Source organism: Trichechus manatus, unplaced genomic scaffold (genome assembly GCF_000243295.1).
Source record: "Trichechus manatus latirostris isolate Lorelei unplaced genomic scaffold, TriManLat1.0 scaffold00159, whole genome shotgun sequence".
In the NCBI taxonomy this organism is placed as follows: Eukaryota; Metazoa; Chordata; class Mammalia; order Sirenia; family Trichechidae; genus Trichechus; species Trichechus manatus.
This window is the reverse complement of record NW_004444095.1, coordinates 1286515-1306922: the sequence shown is the minus strand read 5'-3', so window position 1 is coordinate 1306922 and position 20408 is coordinate 1286515. Positions and strand designations below refer to the sequence as shown.

Sequence of the window (20408 nt, the reverse complement as noted above, 5' to 3'; positions counted from 1 at the left end):
TCCTTGGAAACCCTATGCGGCAGTTCTACGCTGTCCTATAGGGTCAGTATAGGTCGGAATCGACTCGACGGCAACGGATTTGGATTAATTTGGTTTGGTTCATCAATTCTCTTCAAGCAAAACTTCTGTTATCAAATATCTTAACTGAAATGTAGACATTCAGATTAAGCTGAACATACTCTACATACCTTTTTTTTCCCTTAATAGGTAATAGTGGTCATAGCAGTAGTAATGATAGTAATAATAGTAAAAATTTATAGTAGATGCCCTGTATTCAAACTCAGGACCTGTAGTTCAACAGTTAATTGAAAAAGTCAATTACATCAGGGAATCATAAAAAATGTCTTAAGCATTTTATTTTAACCTAAAATAGTTACCAATATTTTAATGTTATGTGCAGACTTTTTCCTTGTGCACAGATTCACTGATTAGAGCTCTCCGTAAGCCACACTGATAATATAAACATTTGGATTTCCAGTTCCAGTTTCTTTAATGTAGAAAGAGCCCATCAGGAAACATGAGAAACTATCTGAATACAGAATCCTTCTAAAGTTTTAGGATTATTTTCCTAATCTTTAACAGTTATCTTGTCCACCCATAATTCAACAATATTTCTTTTCTGTTTCATTTGTAAGCCAATTTTCAGAGTATTTAACCTAGTTTTCATAGAAACTAGGTTATCTTTTTTAGATTTAGGAAATCTTTTTAGATTTAGGAAATCTTAAGTTAAATCATGTAATTGTAATAATAAGGACAACGAGACCAAGCTTGAGTACACACAACCAGCAGTGGTAAGCATACAACTCAACTAATGAGAGCAGAAAACAAACAAAAAACAGTTGCCATCAGTTGACTGCAACTCATGGTGACCCCAGTGTGTGTCAGAGTACAACCATGCTCCATAGGGTTTTCAATGGCTGAGTTTTCAGAAGTAGATCACCAGGCCTTTCTTCCGAGGCACCTCTGGGTGGACTTGAACCCACAACTTTTTGATTAGCAGCCAAGTGCATTAACCCTTGTTACCACCTAGGGACTCCCGTACTGACTGGTGTCGCTAACATTTTATGTAGAGCCTGTTAGAAGCTCTAGTCAGTATGTTTCACAGAGGGTATGAAGACTGGCTAATCTGGGGAGTCTTAAGTGGAGATCAGTTAAAAGGGCTTCTACTATAGTGCTGAGTATGTGCAAAAAATAGAAAGAGGCCTCAAGATCCCACGACAGTGTAGAATCGAGAGAGGGAGAAAATTAAAAAAAAAAAAATTGAAGGAGGGGAAGAGAGGGTGTTGCTATTAATTATGAGTAATGGAACTCATTTTTTCAATCCCTTTCACCCTCAAAAACATTGATGCAGGATTTAATTTCATGCCCAGGACTTTGGGGAAGGAAGTGAAAATCAAAATATTCTAATAAAGGACATTGCAACATGTACATTATCACATCTAAAAGAAGCAAAAATATAGATAAGGCTTAACTGGGATGGATGTTCAACTTAATGGCTGAGAGCTACTCTAGGATTTTTTGCCGTCTCTGCAGTGGTCTTCCTGTTTATGATTCCCACTCACATCATATTTATTTGCGGTTACTAAAAAAACATGATCCTATCCAGAAGAGAATAGTTCCGTTTTGTAATCATCATCCTTATCCGGCTTGCTGTGTTTCCCCATTGACATTTAAGAGATCGTTATATAATCTTTCTATTATGTAAAACAAAATGATTACGGATCACTTCCTTTTAGAGATATGAATTCATGTATATGGATTTTGGAGCCCTGGTGGCACAGTGGTTAAGAGCTTGGCTGCTAACCAAAAGGTCGGCAGTTCAAATCCACCAACCGCTCCTAGGAAACCCTATGGGGCAGTTCTACTCTTTCCTCGAGGGTTGCTATGAGTTGGAATAGACTCAGTGGCAACGGGATTATGTGGATGTTAACCACCTTTCTCCATGGGCACTTATTCTGACTCTTCTTAATTCATGTACTTATTTATAAGGAAATGGAATAATGATATTCACTATTACCTATTAAAAAAACTTTGTTAGTTTCAGACAGATTCCAATGACATTCTGCTGACATGAAGTTGAAGATAAATATTTCACATATTATTTTTTTGCATATGTGTGATCAGGTTTGTTTATTTTTTTTATTCTTATGTTTTATTTATATATAATTCACATACCATAAGGTTCATCCTTTTAAAGTGAACAATTTAGTGGTTTTTATTATATTCACAATGTTGTGCAACCATCACCACTGTCTAATTCTAGACCATTCTAATCACCCACTTAAGAAACATCATGAATTTTTTAATATAATATTTTAATGACAACTTTTTAAAACTATAAATTCAAAGAGTGATTATCACAATGTCTTATGTAATCTAAGAAATATGTAAGTCTTCTACTCCATACAACATCACATTTTTTTTTATTTTTTTATTGTTGTAGTTTAAATGAAGTTTACATTTCAAGTTAGTCTCTCATAGAAAAATTTATACATACATTGTTATGAGACCCTAATTGCTCTCCCCATACTGTGACAGCACACTCCTCCTTTCCACCCCTGATTCCCCATGTCCGTTCATCTAGCTCCTAACCCTCTCTGCCTTCCCATCTCACCTCCAGACAGAAGCTGCCCTTTTAGTCTCTTGTATCTACTTAAGCTAAGAGGCACACTCCTCACGAGTATCACTTTCTGTCCCACAGTCCAGTCCAATCCCTGTCTGAAGAGTTGGCCTCGGAAATTGTTTTAGTTCTGGGCTGATAAAGAATCTGGGGGCCATGCTTTCCGGGGTTCCTCCAGTCTCCATAAGACCATTAAGTCTGGTCTTCTTACTAGAATTTGAGTTCTGCACCCCACCTTTCTCCTGCTCCACCCGGGACTCTCTGTTGTGTTCCCCCGTCAGGGCAGTCATTGGTGGTAGCCGGGCACCATCTAGTTCTTCTGGTCTCAGGCTGATGAAGTCTCTGTTTATGTGGCCCTTTCTGTCTCTTGGGCTACTACTTTGCTTGTGTCTTTGGTGTTCTTCATTCTCCTTTACTCCAGGTGGTTGGGACAAATTGATGCATCTTAGATGCCCACTTGCAAGCTTTTAAGACCCTAGACACCACTCACGGAAGTAGGATGCAGAACATTTTCTTAATAAGCTTTGTTATGCCAATTGACCCAGATGTCCCATGAAAGCACGGTCCCCAGACCCCTACCCCTGCTACTCTCTCCCTCAAAGTGTTTGATTGTATTCAGGAAACTTCTTACCTTTGGTTTAGTCCAGTTGTGCTGGCTTCCCCTGTAGTGTGTGCTGTCCTTCCCTTCACCTAAGCTAATTCTTATCTACTATCTAGTTAGTAAATAACCCTCACCCTCCCTCCCTACCCTTGTAACCATCAAAGAATGTTTTCTTCTGTGTTTGAACCTTTTCTTGAGTTCTTATAATAGTGGTCTTATACAATATTTGTCCTTCTGTGACTGACTAAATTCACTCAGCATAATGACCTCCAGATTCCTCCATGTTATGTTTCATGGCTTCATCGTTGTTTTTTGTCATTGCGTAGTATTCCATTGTGTGGATATACCATAATTTGTTTATCCATTCATCCCTTGATGGGCACCTAGGTTGTTTCCATCTTTTTGTTATTGTGAACAGTGCTGCAATGAACATGCATATATCTATTCATGTGACGGCTCTTATTTCTCTAGGATGTATTCCAAGGAGCGGGATAGCTGGATCATATGGTACTTCTATTTCTAGCTTTTTAAGGAAGTGCCAGATCGATTTCTAAAGTGGTTGTACCATTTTACATTCCCACCAACAGACAACACCACATTTTAATGGTGAGATATTCAGGTTGATTTGAGAGGAGAACACCATTCTTATTAGAACGTACATACTGGCTCCTTCCATTTGGCATAGGAGGTAATAGGAGGGATACAGAGGAGGTCAGGGTAAACACTGGTTTTATCAACATAGTGAACCAGACAGAGAACTAATACCGGCCCAGAACAAGCAAGTCAAAACAACACGTATAGTCAAGTAAGTGATGCTGTCCTTGTGCACAGACATTACATTACACAAACTGTTCTACTAAGTGAGGGAATTTGTCCCTTAGAAATTGCTCATTGAACATTTGGACATCATGCATCATGTTAAAGATCCATAAATGTCATCTCAATAGGGTAGATATGATGCATGGTAATATCCTTCCCATATCTGCATAGGGTTCTTCTGCTCAACAGATTGTCATGATGCGTTGCATCAGAGAATCCTGCTCTAGTGCTTCAGAGACAGGCGAAAAGCCCCATGGGAGCCTTCCTAAGTCATTGCTACAAGGACTAAAATATCTGGAGAACAAGAAGTCATTCTTGGGACTTGACAAAATACTCTCTAAGTGAAACTATTTATTATATGATTGGTGCAACGTTTGAGTGCAATATTTTATGACTGAGTATAGCTTTTTATTATAAAAAATAAAGATCCATTTCTGGTTGTGAAATGAATAGAGTTTAGAATCTACCAATCCTATATTTATCACAGTTACTTTACTGAGCTAGAATTTCTTTCGAGAGGTATATAATACAGTAGTTAAGAATATGTACTCTGGAGGCCAACAAATCTGGGTATGAATCCCAAGTCCATCAATGATTACCTGTGGGACCTCGGGCAAAGTTTAACCTTTGCAAGTTAGTTTTCTCATGTGTAAAATGAGAATTCTCCAACTGTCAACCTCATAAGGTGTAGGAATAAGTTCCTGCAGACAGTTAACGTACTCAGCTGCTAACTGAAAGGTTGGAGGTTCGAGTCCACCCAGAGGCACCTCAAAAGAAAGACTGGCAGTCCGCTTCCCAAAAATCAGTCATTGATATCCCTATGGAGCACAGTTCTACTCTGACACACGTGAGGTCACCATGAGTCAGACGGAGTCAACTCAACAGCACCTGGTTTATGTGTGAATAGACCTTATTATAGCATTAAGCACCTAGAAAGTGCTCAAAAAATATTAGTTATTATTATTCATTACTTAACAAATTTTCATTGTTGTAATACCACTGTAACAGAGCAAATATCACTGACACTGCACACCACATAGAATATCTTGTAATTCCCATGTGTCTGTAATTCTTTGCTTTAAATGTTCTCATCTTCCAATTTACCCTTGACTATTTTACACAGGCACTTCGAGGAGAAATTGTACCTCTTAAAGAGAACGTAAACCACGTCAATGACCTTGCTCGCCAGCTCACCACATTGGGCATTCAGCTCTCACCATATAACCTCAGCACTCTGGAAGACCTGAACACCAGATGGAAGCTTCTGCAGGTAGGCACACCATGAGCATTATTGCTCCTTGTTACAATAAAAGAATATACAGATAAAGCTTGTTTGGAAGGAAAAATAAGAGTGATATCTTCATTTGATTTTCATGATATTTTGTGAGGGTAGGATATTTTAAATTATTTAATAAGTCCCTAAATAAATGCTTTCCAATCTAATAATATTCATTTCTGTAAATCGCTGAAAGTCAGACTTTAGTATGTTTTACAATAAACATGGAAGATAATGCCGAATCATGATTGAAGAACTGAATTACTGGCATAGTTACTTTGTACTATTATTGCTTGGATTCTTAACACATCTTTCCTTTTGGAATCTTAACGTAAGCAAAAGTCAACAGTAAGACCCATTCTAAAATACTTTGAAGAGAGAACACCTTCTCACGAATCCACACATGGAAGTTTTTCATAGATTTGCATAAGAAATGCAGGAAATATAAATGTATCCAAGGTCATTCTTATGTATCCAAGCTGTAGAGCCTTGAGCTAATTATTTAACCTTTCTGTACCTCAGTGTTTCATCTGAAAAAAAAAACAGTGACAGCAAAAGTCTTTACAGCATCAGTTTATTGTTAGGATGGATAAGTCAAAATACTTGTAAAGTACTTGGAACAGTACCTGTGACATAGTAAACATTTCATAAATTCTAGTTTTTGGTGTTTGTCTTAGTCATCTAGTGCTGCTGTAACAGAAATACCACAAGTGGATGGCTTTAACAAAGAAAAATTTATTTCTTCACAGTGAAGTAGGCTAAAAGTCCAAATTCAGGGTGTCAGCTCCAGGGGAAGGCTTTCTCTCTCTGTCAACCTTCTCATCAATGTTCACCCAGACTAGGAGCTTCTCCACTCAGGGACCCCGGTCCAAAGGACGCGCTCTGCTCCCAGCACTGCTTTCTTGGTGGTATGAGGTCCTCCTGTCTCTCTGTTCACTTGTCTCTTTTATATCTCAAGAGATTGCCTCAGGACACAATCCAATCTTATAGATTGAGTCCTGCCTCACTAACACAACTGCCGCCCATCCTCCCTCATTAATATCACAGAGGCAGGATTTACAACATACAGGAAAATCACACAATACCGGAAATCATGGCCCAGCCAGACTGATGCACACATCTTTTGGGGGACATAATTCAATCCATGACAGTGTTATTACAGTTATTATTATTATTACAGCACACAGGTTTTGGAGTCAGGTTTACTAGGAGAGTGACCTTGAAGTCACTTAACTTCTCTTATGGTCAGGTTCGTCATCTGTAACAAGGGTGCTGTAATATTAAATGAGATAATTCATACAGAGTTCTTCATATAGTGCCTGTCTCATAGTAAAAACCAAAAAAAAATGGTCACGGTGGTGGAAGAAGTGTGTCTATATGTTATCTATGTGCAGGACACTGCATTATACCCCAGTGCAAACACAGATCCATTTCAAGGTAACACCAGAAGTGCCAGAGGTTTGTGGGTTTCTGAGAGTGCAGCCACAGTTCTCTTGTCCATTGCAATGGTCTCCTAAGAGACTACAATGGGCTTTCTTGCCTAGAGGGCTAGGATGGCAAGAGCAGAAGCTCTTAACTCCACTTGAGTGTTTCTCTCCTGAAAACTTGTTTAACCATTGAATTAGGGAATCGTTTTCTCTCCTTTTCCACTTTCATAGTATGCGGATAGTATGCTCCTGAGAACAGAGTGAAAATGGAGTTTGAAAATATTTTCTTTTAATGTTTTAATGAGAAAAAAAATAATAAGCCAGATTACTTTTCCTATCGGCAGTCCATTTAGGGGTGTGATTGAAAGTCCTATTAAAGAATTGCTAGATCTTTAATAAAAACAAGCTCCAAATTCAAAACCTCTTGAGATCTCATATAATTTATTTCTCACTATGATGGATAGTTTTGGAATATTTGTATGATCAATTGTTATAAGTGGCAGGACCAAAGCAAGGCAATATAGTTAAGCAATTATATGCTTTTCTGTGCCTGTTTGTAGCAGAGCGGTTGAGTACTGTTAAAATCTTACCAGTTTCATCCTTAGTATGTGTCATGGATTGAATTGCGTCCCCCAAAAATTTCTGTCAACTTGGCTAGGTCATGATTCCCAGTATTGTATGACTGTGTAATCTGATGTGATTTCCTTATGTGTTGTAAATTCAATCACTATGATCTAATAAGATGGATTAGCGGCAGTTATACTGATGAGGTCTACAAGATTGGATAGTGTCTTAAGGCAATCTCTTCTGAGATATAAAAGAGAGAAGCAAGCAGAGACACACGGGAACCTCATACCACCAAGAAAGCAGTGCCAGGAGCAGAGCATGTCCTTTGGACCTGGGGTTCCTGCACAGAGAAGCTCCCAGACCAAGAGAAGATTAATGACACGGACCTTCCTCTAGAGCCGACAGAGAAAGCGTTCACCTGGAGCTGATGCCCTGAATTTGGACTTGTAGCTTACTAGACTATGAGAGAATAAATTTCTCTTTGTTAAAGCCATCCACTTGTGGTATTTCTGTTAGAGCAGCACTAGATGACTGAGACAGTATGTTTTTCATTTTAAGCATAAATAAGAAAAGTAAGAAATGTCCAAATAAAAGCAGTGGCCACATTTGTTCCATTTAAGCACTCTTGAACTCTGTCTTCAAAATTTCTTTTGGAGTCACATAACAATGTGTATATAAATTTTTGTATGAGAAACTAACTTGAGCTGTATGTAACCTTTCATTTAAAGCACAATAAAAAAAATTCTTTTGGAGAACTGAATGACACATTTGTTTTCAGAAGGAGGTACAAGATTTGTGACTATGGCATGTAAATTTACAAATGAAGCCAAAAGATTATGACTGATAGGAAAAGTACAAAAATAAAATTAATACTAAGTGATCCAGTCTAGTTGCACTATTTGTTTAGATGTAAAGTATGAGAAGTAGTAATAGCTTGATTTTCATCCATTCTTTAAAATGAATAAGGAATAAGGACTTGTTTATAACTACAGTTTATAACTGTAAGTACATGCAAGGAGATCATGTGATGCAGCAAAAAGAGCTGTAGTGGATATTAGGAGGCCTAAGTTCAAACAAGCTTAGCTATTATTTGCCCATGTTATCTTGGGAAAGCCATTTAACCTCTCTCAGGTTCAATTCCTTCATTTGTGAAATGAGACGATTATTGTAGATAACAGCTAAGTTCACATGCAGTCCAATCCTTTGATCCTATAGCTGCATATCTGGGGGACATTCACATATGACAAAATCTAGTTTAGAATCAATGAAGTTGCTTCCTATACTCATAATGCAGATGTGGTTTGTTGGAATTATGTTTCTCCTTCCATAACTCTAACTTTTAAACCCCTCATCTCAAAAGCCACATATACACAGCTTCCTCATATTAAATATGCAAAAGTCAGTTCAATCATTTTGTGGTGTAGGCTCTTAATATAGTGAATTTCATATGTTTCTATTTTTGAACATGCCCTTAAGGAGTCATGCATAAGAAGTGTTTTTAGCAGAAAGCTAATCAATCTAAGGTTTTGGTTTGCACATGACTGAGTCAAGTTGATTCCATTCTTTTCTTTGACCATAATGCGAACCACTCTGCGATACTATAAATGTGAGTCCTGTTTAGAAAGGAAACAAAGCAAAACAATGGAGTTCACAGCAAATAACTTTGTCCCCATTACTGGAAGAGTAACTCATACATCCTGTCTGGGAAATTTTACATTTAGAAGAATGTATTTGAGACTAAAGCATTATTCAGCTTCTGTGGAGGGACACTTGATCCCACCATCATTATGACATCATATTTCTATAAAGATAATTTTACCACTTGCAATGTTATATCAGTTGCTAAAACTATGATAAAAACCAAGTACAAGATCATCTTTGGCTCTAAGGCAAATTAAGGGGTCGAGAAATAGAGAGTTGGAGTAGTGGGAAGGCAGATATAAACATGTGAAAAGAAGATTAAATTTGGACAAAGCAATGTAATAGCAGTAATAGAGTTACGTACTACCAGGCTATGTCTATTTGGCATTAGAATATCCTAGGTTTAGTTACATGATCCATTAATTTTGATTTTAAAAGGAAGCCAAGCTGATTTTTTAGCTCTATTTAATATTTCAGTTAAAATGGCAGAAATAGGTAAACCATGTAGCTGTGAACATTGAGAGTCAAGTCAGATCCAGTCATAATTTACCTGTACATAGAAATTGAGTGCATAGAGAGTTCTGAGTTTATTTTGAGTTCCCCAGTAGAAGTCTAAGACTCATTGGTTTGCCCATTTGAACTCTCTGTGGAAATAAAATCCTATTTTAGCTCTCAGAGTGAACATATTATTCTAGACATTTCTACTTGAACATTTGACAATGTGTTCATTACGTAGGAAAACGTCATTCCTTGCAGTTACAAAGAGTTTCATGTACCTTATCTCATTTAACCCTAACATTATGACTATATGTTATCATCTGTTTTACAAGTAAGGAAACTGAGACTAGAAACCTTAAGTGACACAATCAGAGTCACACAGCTTGGTAAGTGTCAGTCAAGATCTGAATCAGGTCTTCTGAACTGCAACCCCCACCCATTTTTTCCCCTCTTCTAAAATATACGTGTTGAACTTAACAAATTCATATTGTAAAACTATTTTGGGCAACACAAATATAAAATACTTCAGTTTTTCCATGCTGCTGCCCCCTCCCCCTTTAATCATTCTCAGGGATGTTAACTTCGAAATCTTCCTTTTATAAACCAAGAGATTTGTGAGCCCAGTTCAGTGTACCACTTAAAATCACACCTGTAGTTTCAAATATAAAATTATGAAGCATTATATTCCTCACTGCCTTTAAACATCAGCAGTTGTACTAAAATCAACCCAAAGTGATTTTAATGAATTAGCTCTTAAAGCAGAACCAATGCTAATATTTGATCGAGTAGAAATGAATCTCAAAACCAAACAGGAAAAAGTTAAACTGATGATAAATCTTTCTGATTTTGAAGAGATACACACGTTGAGTGTTGTAGTCATGCTCTTTATTCACCAAGCACAAGCACTATGTGAGGGAATGTTCTAACCATTTCTCTGCACTAATGGGTAAACCCACAAATAGCAGCAGATGCTGCAAATACACTTTAATATAAAGAGTGCATGCTTTATTGACTGTAGGGATGTATGGAGTGTAATCACTTTAAAAAAAAAGAATAATATAAAGGCATTTCCAGGTATAAAATTCTTCATATATGTTAAAGAACAGTATCATGAATTTTGTATTTTTTTTTGACAGTTTCCTAAGATTATTCTTCCAAAACATCTATTGAGCATCAAGTAGACATTGTAATTTTTCTATGTGGTACAAGGACATACTGACCAAAATCCTCTTTATTGCTGACGCCAGCTTAAGAAAAGGTTTATAGGTGGGTTTTCTTTTATTGCTTCCATAATGCTCTTTCCTCCCTGCCTTTATCCATGCTGCAGACCAAAAAAAAAAATGCTATTATGACAGGGATGCTTTTAAAACAATACCTTGTCAGAACTCTGATCTACAAAATTGTCAGTAATTTCTGACTGGGAATTTGGTCTACATAATCATATTAATAAGATTTGTAAGAATATGTGGGGTCATGGTTGGTGAATAGAAGTGTTTTCATGGCTTCATTTTTTTAATTTTTAATTTTTTTAAATTCAAACTGAGCAGTGAGATAGGTTTTATGGGGGGGTTCATCTACCTGTATATATGTCTACCATCATCATTCAACACAGGATTTGAACCTTAAAATGTGTTGACGGATTTCAACATTTTTCCCACCCTCTTCTTTTTTTTAAGACTTCTGTATGAATCACCTTGCATTGATTGTTGGGTCCTTTCTAGGCAAAGAGTCCAGGTAAACTGCACCATCTGATCTTACAAATATGTGGGTCTATTTCTAACTGAGGGTGAGGGAAAGGCATCCAACTTCCTTTCCTTCACTTTTGCTAATGGATGGTTCTCCTGATGCCGTCCTAGCCTGCCCTTTTTGACTTTTTCTTTAATAAGACCCAAAAAGGAACTGATAAGAAATTGGTAAGTCTGAGGCCATTCTTTAAGGAAATATGCTTTCCTACATTGGTGGTTCTCAAACTTTAGTGAGCACCAGGGTCACCTGGAAGTTGTGTTAAAACACAGATCTCTGGGCCCCACCTCCATAGTTTGTGATTCAGTAGTTCTAGGGTAGGGCCTGAGATTCTGCATTTCTCACAAGTTCCCAAGTGATGCTGATGCTGCTGATCTAGGGACCATACTTTGAGAACTATTGTCATACATTAAGCTCTTTCCAGAGACAACCAGGTGTAAGAGATTTAAAAAAATCAATTCTGTAAGACACCTTGAGGAGTTCAGGATCTGATCGGATAAAATAAGTAGAACACCATGCAGAAAGTTCTGTAGTAAAGGGATGTTACCATACTATGGTAACAAGGACACCCAAGCACTTAATTTTTATGCAAAACAGAAAGAGGAAGATGACGAGAAGCTTTCAGTAGACTTCCAGAAATATGATTTGCTGCTGTATGGATTGATATTGACTATATTTTAAACCACATAGTCTGGAACTGTGCTGTCCATTACGGTAGCCACATATGGCTACGGAGTCCTTGAATGTGGTCAGTCCAAACTGAAATGTGCTATAAGTACAAAATACATAACATACTTCACACTTAGTATGAAAAAAAGATTGTAAAATATTTCATTAATATTTTTAGTATTGATTAAATGTTGACAAAATATTATTATGTATTTGGTTAAATAAAATATATCATTATAATTAATTTTACCCATTTTTTATGGTTGTTCACACTTGGGAATTTGGCAGACATTTTCTTGAACATGAGCAGGCTTGTCACTTCAAGTAGAACCACTGACAATATTTGTTTCTTTTTACTTTTTTATATGTGTCTACTAGAACATTTGAAATTACGTGTATAGCTCTCATCGTGTTTCTATTGGACAGCACTGGTCTCGAATGCAGTTGTCAAAATTTGACCTGGACTAGAATCACCTGCAGAGCTTCTAAAACACCCCCAGAGCTTCAGGAGGTATTGGGCCAGGCCTGTGAGTCTATATTTCTCTCAGACTCCCAGGGAATGCTGTTGATCTGTGACCACACAAAAAAACATTATTTTCCAAAGCATAGATCATAGAGTTTTTAAAGAGGGGTCTATGACTATATTTTGCAGCAAGCATTGTCTGCAGCCTGAATACATTATTGTCTTGTCCATGTACCACTATTTTTCATAAGAATCGAAATGCAGCTGTGTTAATAAACGCATATAGATTTTTATCAGCTAATTTCTTTTTTTCAATCAACAGGTACTAAGTAGTACTTCTATCATATGGGGATTCACCAATATTTGGAATGTTAATAAAGAAACCACATATTGAAAAGATTGGAAGCCACTATCCAAAAATATTACAGCAACATGTAGGAAAAAGTACCTCTAACTCATTCTAAATTAGAGGTTGCTCCTATAAAAAGATTTAAACTATAACAGCTAGTATGATGTGTTCACTGGCTAGAGTTTTAAAAAAAGCTGAAGGTAAAGGAAATGAAAAGAACAAAGAGGAAAGAAGAATGTATTTGTTTTTGGAAAGGTTAGGTCACAGAAGGATTTGTTGATATTAGCAAGAGAATGACCCATGAAAAAAGGACAATGAAGTTCTAGGGAAACATCTTTTCAGTAAGGAAAGAACAATCATTTATACTTAACTTCATCTCCGTAAAAAAGAAGGACATGAGCAAGGCCCTTTAAAGCTTTGAAGAAGGAGGATGTAAATCTGAATGCCCAGGATAGTTACATGCTGAGGTAAAAGTGCACTATGGAGCTTAAGGACATTTTCCTCAATCAGTGTAGTTTCCAATGTTTTTTACAGCTAATTGTGCTTTATTCAAGAGGAATGATAAAGAAATTGCCTATGTGACCTTGAAAGCAACATGACCCAGATGTTCCAGAGTACATTCTACTCACCCCAAAAGAAGAATGGTCCAATTTTCAAGGCCATTCTCTATTTTATAAAAATGGTATCAAGATGTATGAGGGTTACAGAGAGAAAAAGGAATGATGTAGGGACTGTAGCCATCATGCTTGGTAAAGTAATCAGTACTCAGCACAATACTTGAGGGAGAACCTCCATAGATCTCCAGGATTCTCCCTGTGTGAAGCTCTCTTCTCTCTGGTCTTCTGTCCTATGAATTTTAGCTGCCTCAGTCTCCCTAGACTCTTAGTTCCTCTCCTCAACTCAGGGAGTCTGCCAGGATTATCCTGGGTTCTTCTTCTTTGTTCTGTGGCCTGGAAATTCTCTCAAGGGAGTTAGCTAGGACAATCCTAGGGCTCACCCCATATGTTTTCTGACTCTCAGGGATCACTGTCCTTCCTTACCTGATGCTCATTGCCTTATAATCTATGTTTACATATATTTTGTCCATGTTTCAGTTATTTAAGGCTAGAGGGTAAATTTGGTCTTTGTTACTCCATCTTGGTCAGTAGCAGAGGTCCTAAAATAGCTTTTGAAGCACTGTTTGTTGTTGTCACTGTTGTTTTCCCCTTAATGTGGACATCATACGCAAAGAATATCAAACGAACATAGGTAATTAGCTGATAATGTGCAATACTCCAGACACTGTGACCAAAAAAGAATAATATGAGATATAAAATGGGAATGAAGCCTTTAGAAATCAAAGAAATATTTATGAGTTGAAAAGAATGAAAGACATGTTAATTTTTTGCAGGTATTTTGTAGAGTGAATGAAAATCATTATGAAGTATTCGTTAGGCTACTTGACTGCTTGATCTTTATGCACTACCTAATTTCTAATTTGTTTATTTTTGTCAGAAACTAGTTTTGCTAGTTCTGAAACTAGCTATGGTCATCCATATAAGCATGTTATTATTCTCTTTAAAAATGTAATATGTTCCTATTAAATGTGCTTAAACGGCCTATTTATTTATTTATTTATGGATTTATTTTCATGTCCTGATATCCTGATATTGCTTTTCAGAAATGTGCATATTGTTATGGGTGTTTAACATTGCCATGACACTCATGTTTTCCTCGCCTTCTCCCTTCTTCTGCAAGTGAGATTTGCCCATCCCTCAAATTCCTCTCTGCTTTATTATTCTAAGTGTCCAGTCTGAACTCTCCCCTTGGCTGCAGTTTGACCCTGCCCCACCCTTCCTTCTGCATTTGTTTGCCCGGGTTGTTTTCTTCATTGCTTTTCCCACTGTCCTGCTGCGTGTGAAACGCTATTTCAACAGCTGCTCCCAGTTCCCAGGCTACGTCATGCACAGCAGTCAAAGAGCTGCTGTTCTCACATTTTCACCCAAGGCCTCCCCCTTGCCTCCTTCACTGCACATTCCTCTAGAAATAACCCCCATTCAGACCATATGAAAAGCTGAATGTTAAAGCCAACTCGGTAGGGAGGACGGATAACTAGCTTATGAAATTCAGAAATGCTATTTTTTAAGGGTAAATACCACAGGGTGAATTATAAATTACTGGAGTTTTGTACATCTTAATATTTCTTTATTTTTGTAAATTCCATAATGGCCTTAAAATAATTATCTTTATGATACAAGTTCTTCATTTAATGCATTCATTTATTTACAAAGGTAAATATATGGGTGGAAAATATAATAAAATAGAAAATTATTGTTAGAAATGCAGTTTTTTACATGGCCATACTTTATTTGGCCAATGCAGTTGCGCAATATCTAGTTGAAAAGAATTGATTATAATGAGCATTGTGCATTACTGAAATTAATAGCAAACACTTATCTAGCACTTACTGCATACCATTCACTATTCTATGCACCTGTACATGTACTAACACTTTTAAGTCTCGCTAATAACCTGTGAAGTAGATACTGTTTTTATCTTCATTTTACAGATGAGAGAAATGAGGAACTTAGAGGTTAGAGAACTTGCCTGAGGTGACATAGCTGGTAAGTGAGAGAGGCAGGATTTGAACTCAGAGAGGCTGTCTAAATGATCACCTCTCTGATGGAAAGTTGGATTAGCATGACATTTCCTCTTTATATACAGTTCAGCCTTTAAACAAAAGGACTAACTCCCCCCTAACATTTATTAATTTGTCAGGAACAACCTGGATCAAGAGTTTGGGATATGTAAATTTAAAGTATGAGGATTATATGAATCTCAGGCCGCAATCTCAGGGATAGCCTGTTTAACCCAGAGCTTGAATTAAAAACTAGAACCTCTCTTCTGTAGGATCGGGAGGGCTTAATCAACAAACTCTTCCTGAAGTGAGTTAAAATACTCTTTCCATTCAGTCATCCATTCAATACACATTTTTTGTGGTACTTACTCTCTGCCCCCCATGGGGCAGTTCTACTCTGTCCTGTAGGGTCACTATGAATCAGAATCGACTCAGCAGCAATGGGTTTACCCACCACTCTGTAGGAGCTCTGGTGGAGCAGTGGTTAAGAGCTATGGCTGCTAACCAAAAGGTCAGCAGTTCAAGTCCACCAGCTGCTCCTTAGAAACCGTATGGGGCAGTTCTACTCTGTCCTATAGAGTCACTATGAGTTGGAATCCACTCAATGGCATTTTTTTTCTCTCTCCGCCAGAAACTTTGTTAGGTACTAGAGATATAGGCGTGGAAAAAAACAGACACAGTCTCTGCCTTCATGGATGTTATAGTTTCTTGGGAAGACAGACATTAATTTAAAAAATCCCTCATACAATAATTACAAATTGTGGCTAGTATTATGAAAAATACTAATAATGCAAGGAAGTACCAGAGCATATAGTGAGGACCTAAGTGAATGTGGGGGGGGTGGTCGGGGGGTGAGGGTGGGAGGTAGGGGAAGCTGACTAGCATGAGGACAAGTTAAGTAGGTGACTTTTCTATTTATCTGTAAGTTTTATTTCAAATGGCCTGAAGCTTGGGACTAACAAACTACACAGAGTAGTAAAACTCCAGTATGTAAATTTTATAACTAGAGATCATTTGAAGTAATGGGCTGCAAGTTACTGTATAATTAGGCAACATGTAAAGATTTTCCATCATTCTCTATCATAGTCAGCATCTTGTTTGCTTTCTTCACACCACTTATGAAAATCCATAAATAGGTGTTTGTTTACTTGTTTATTAAAAGTCTATCTCCCCCACTCAAGCCTAGTCACATGTCAGCCAAAGATGGCTATGCCCGGGCAAGTTAAGCAGAGGTTGCCCAGTGTGGCTGAGGGAGATTGGGGAAGGCATAAGCAGCTGAGAGACGGAGAGCATAAGGCTCAAAATGGAAAATCATGAACTAGAAGATACTATCAAGGAAAATGTAACAATTTTTTATATCATAACCAGAAAAATTAACCAAGTTCTTAAAGTAGGAAGTGTTGACTGGGGTTCATCTTTTTTTAATTGTTTACAACTTATACATCTTTTATAAAATTATTTTGCATCTACTCAATATTTAAAAATCTCTGGTTGCACAGTGGTTAAGCACTCCGCAGGGAAGAGGTATGGCACAAACCCAGCCGCTCCTCGGGAGAAAGATGTGTCAGTCTGCTTCCGCAAAGATTTACATCCTTGGAAACCCTATGGGGCAGTTCTCCTCTGTCCTAAGGGTTGCTATGAGTCCGAAGCAACTCAGGTTTTTAAGAGCTTTTTTGAGGTATAATTGACACACATTTATCCATTCAAACAAGTATGTAGCAGTATCTCATTGTGATTTAATTTCCATTTCCCTAAGGACTAATAATGTAGCCACTCTAGATTTCTATCCTTTTAGTTTTAACATTTTCCATTCTTTTACTTTTAACCTACTTATGTCTTTATGTTTAATGTGATTTTCTTGTAGGCAGCTTCTAGCTTTTTTATTTTTTCGTCCAATTTGACAATCTCTTCCTTTTAATTGGGGGCACTTAGACCGTTTACATTTAATGCTATTATTGATGTGGTTAGGTTTGAATCTATCATCATGCTATTTGTTTTCTCTTCACCCCATCTGTTCATTGTTTGTTTGTGCCTCCCTTTGTGTCTTCTTTTAGACTGAATATTTTTTATGATTCCATTTTGCCTCCTATGTTGGCTTATTGGCTATAATTATTATTTTAGTGATAAGGTTTATGGTATACATCTTTAACTTATCAAGCGTAACTTCAAGTGGTATTAGACCACTTCACCTATGGTATAAGAACTTTAAAATAATATACTTCTATTTCTCGCCTTCTAAACTGTGTGCTATTGTTTGATCCTATGTAGTCTTGCTCTTAAGATTTGTTAGGTAGAATTTCAGCAGTGCTCAGTCTAGGGCTAATTATTCCCCACTACTGAGGCAAGGGAAAGCCTGGTGGCATAGTAGTTAGGAGCTGTGGCTGCTAACCAAAATGTTGGCAGTTCAAATCCACCAGGTGCTCCTTGGAAACCGTATGGGGCAGTTCTACTCTGTCCTATAGGGTTGCTATGAGTCGGAATCGACTCGACAGCAATCAGTTTTTTTGGTTACTGAGGCAAGATCTTTCTGTATACTTTACCCAATGCCTTGTAAATCATGATGTTTCGGTCTGACTGGTGCGAACAGGTGGTACTCCTGGCCCTATATGGGTGCTAGACACTGTTACATCTAATCCTCTTAGATGAGTCTCTTCCAGACTCCAGTAATTTCCTCATACAGAGTACTTAGCAGAATACTTGAGGAAGAACCTCTATAGATCTCCAGGATTCTCTCTGTGTGAAGCTCTCTTCTCTCTGGCGTTCTGTCATATGAACTTTAACTGCTACAGTCTTCCCAGGCTCTCAGTTCCATCTCCTCAACTCAGGGAGTCTGCCAGGATCCTCCTGGGTTCTTCTTCCTTATTCTGTGACCTGGAAATTCTCTCAAGGAAGTTAGCTAGGACAATCCTAGGACTCACCCCATGTGTTTTCTGACTCTCAGAGATCACTGTCCTTCTTCGCCTGATGTCCATTGTCTTATAAACATTATTGCATATATTTTGTCCATTTTTTGGTTATTTCAGGCCAGAGGGTAAATTTGGTCCTTGTTACTCTATCTTGGTCAGTAAGCTAGGTCCCAAAACGGCTTTTGCAGCATTATTTGTTTGCTTTTCCCTTGATTTGGAGATCATATACAAAGAATATCAGAGGAAAATAGGTAATTAGATAAGGTACAATCCCCCAGACATAGAAACGCTGTTAGTCACCTACCAGCATTGCATATACTTTGTTTTCCTTTCACAATGGCAGTAATTGGCTTGCACTGATTCCAAGGTACCATTTACCTAGTTATATTTGGGACCTTACCTTTGTGATCAAGTTGATAAACCTCCTGGCTTAGTCTATAGCTGGAGAATCTTCTTAGGGCCCAAAGCCAAGCCTATGTAGCAAGGTATCCCCATCATAAATTAGCCAATTGTGTAGCTGCTAAATCTACTTTAAAACAGCTGAATATTTCAAGAATGCATTTCATTGCCTTGAAACTATCCACTTTGAATTACTGAATTTTTGTAATATTCTTAGCTTTTACACTTCAGCAATCATTCTTTAAAAGGTTCTAATTAACTATTTTTAATACTGCTATCATTTAACGACCAATGCACTGCCATGCATAAGTTTCATTTTAGGAAAGGTAGCATGAAAACAGCCTGTTTAAGTAGTTACTACTCATCGATTCACAGGATTTTAGTTCCAAAAGTCCAGAAGTTCAACCCCTTGGTTTTATAGAGACATCCCATGGTATGTCAGAGTTTGCACAGCTAGTTAAAAGTAGAACCAGGACCAAAACCTTGCTCTATATTCTTCTCAGAGTTTCTGACTTTTATGCTAAAAAGGGCATTCTTCAGTCTAAATAATTATATTCTAAAACATTTTAAAAAGGGAATTACTTATCCAAATCCCACCTGTCTTACAAGGCCCATGTAAAACAATGAGATAAGGTCTGTGAAAGTGCTTCGGAAACTATTAAATGCTATAAAAATGTTAAGTTTTATTATTAGAACTGCAGTTCATCTCAATGAAACCTTACTAAACCTTTTTCACTTCTCCAAATCTGATTATGCAGTATCTTTTATATTACATCTGTTCTTCCTTTCTAAGAAGAATTTAATCCTTTCTGCCCTGCTGGGTTGTAAGAAGAGAGGCACTCTTCTTGTTTTCTATAACTTATTGATATTTTACAGAGTTGTATATCTAGTGAGTTCCCACAAAAAAATATATGTTGAATAAAATTGAACTAAATTTCTTCCTAGACATGTGAAAAAAACCCATTCTCTCTTTAAAAAAAAAAAAAAACCAGTATTTTCAAAGATTATATATGGTACCTCCTGACATTCTATATTTGCAATGAAAAATATTTTATTTTGTTTTATTTTCAACTAATACAGCACATGCATTCCTTTGTTAAAATTGAACAGGCTTCCAGGTTAATGGAACAATTTCTACCAACAGCTGCCTATACTGGCAGGAAAAAAGATATGAGAGCATAGTCATAAGCTTCATTTTCCCCCCTTACTTCTGGCATTCCTTTCCTCTGAATTACAGCTTACATTTCTTTATTATCTCTGTTTGATTTACTCTTTCTAAATATTCGCCTCCATTTCCATCAATAAATATTTACTGAACTACCTCTTAATGTATTTTCTTTTTGTAACACAGAAAACTCAAGTGTGGGTGGATTACTATATGTGGCACTTAGCAAACATAAAAAGATTTTGAATTGCTACAAACAAGTTAGAACCCCCAAATCTCAAGCATAGCTTTCCCATTAAACACTTAAACTTCAGGAGCAATAAAGTTCTTGATGGGGCTAAGGCTGTTGCGGCTGAGCTATACTTGGGAATTCTAACAGCTTCTTTGAACTAAGCCTTTCATTCATCACGTATCTCAGTGTATTTGTGTGCCGTGCATAAAATTTTCCTTTCAGAGTTACCTTTTCCCTTACTGTCTGCTTCCTGCTGCCAGTCTGCTGAATGTGCTTGGTTAAACCCTCCTCTTCTCTGTGAGTAGTGGCCCTTTTGCTGCTAGGTGAATTAGATGCTGATTCTGGTCACTGTGGTATCTTTTCCAGCCTCTTCTCCTCCACACTGGCATGATATAATAGTTCTTTGCTGGTAGCCA

General features: G+C 37.3%; 1 protein-coding gene across 1 annotated transcript in view; it reads left to right on the top strand.

Annotated features, from left to right (window-relative positions):
* DMD (dystrophin) overlaps nucleotides 1-20408 on the top strand; it is a 2372918-nt gene that overhangs the window by 2033091 nt on the left and 319419 nt on the right. The window contains exon 60 of the mRNA XM_004386236.2: nucleotides 5164-5310. Within this exon, the coding sequence (XP_004386293.1) occupies nucleotides 5164-5310 (147 nt within the window). The remainder of the gene's footprint in view (nucleotides 1-5163; nucleotides 5311-20408) is intronic.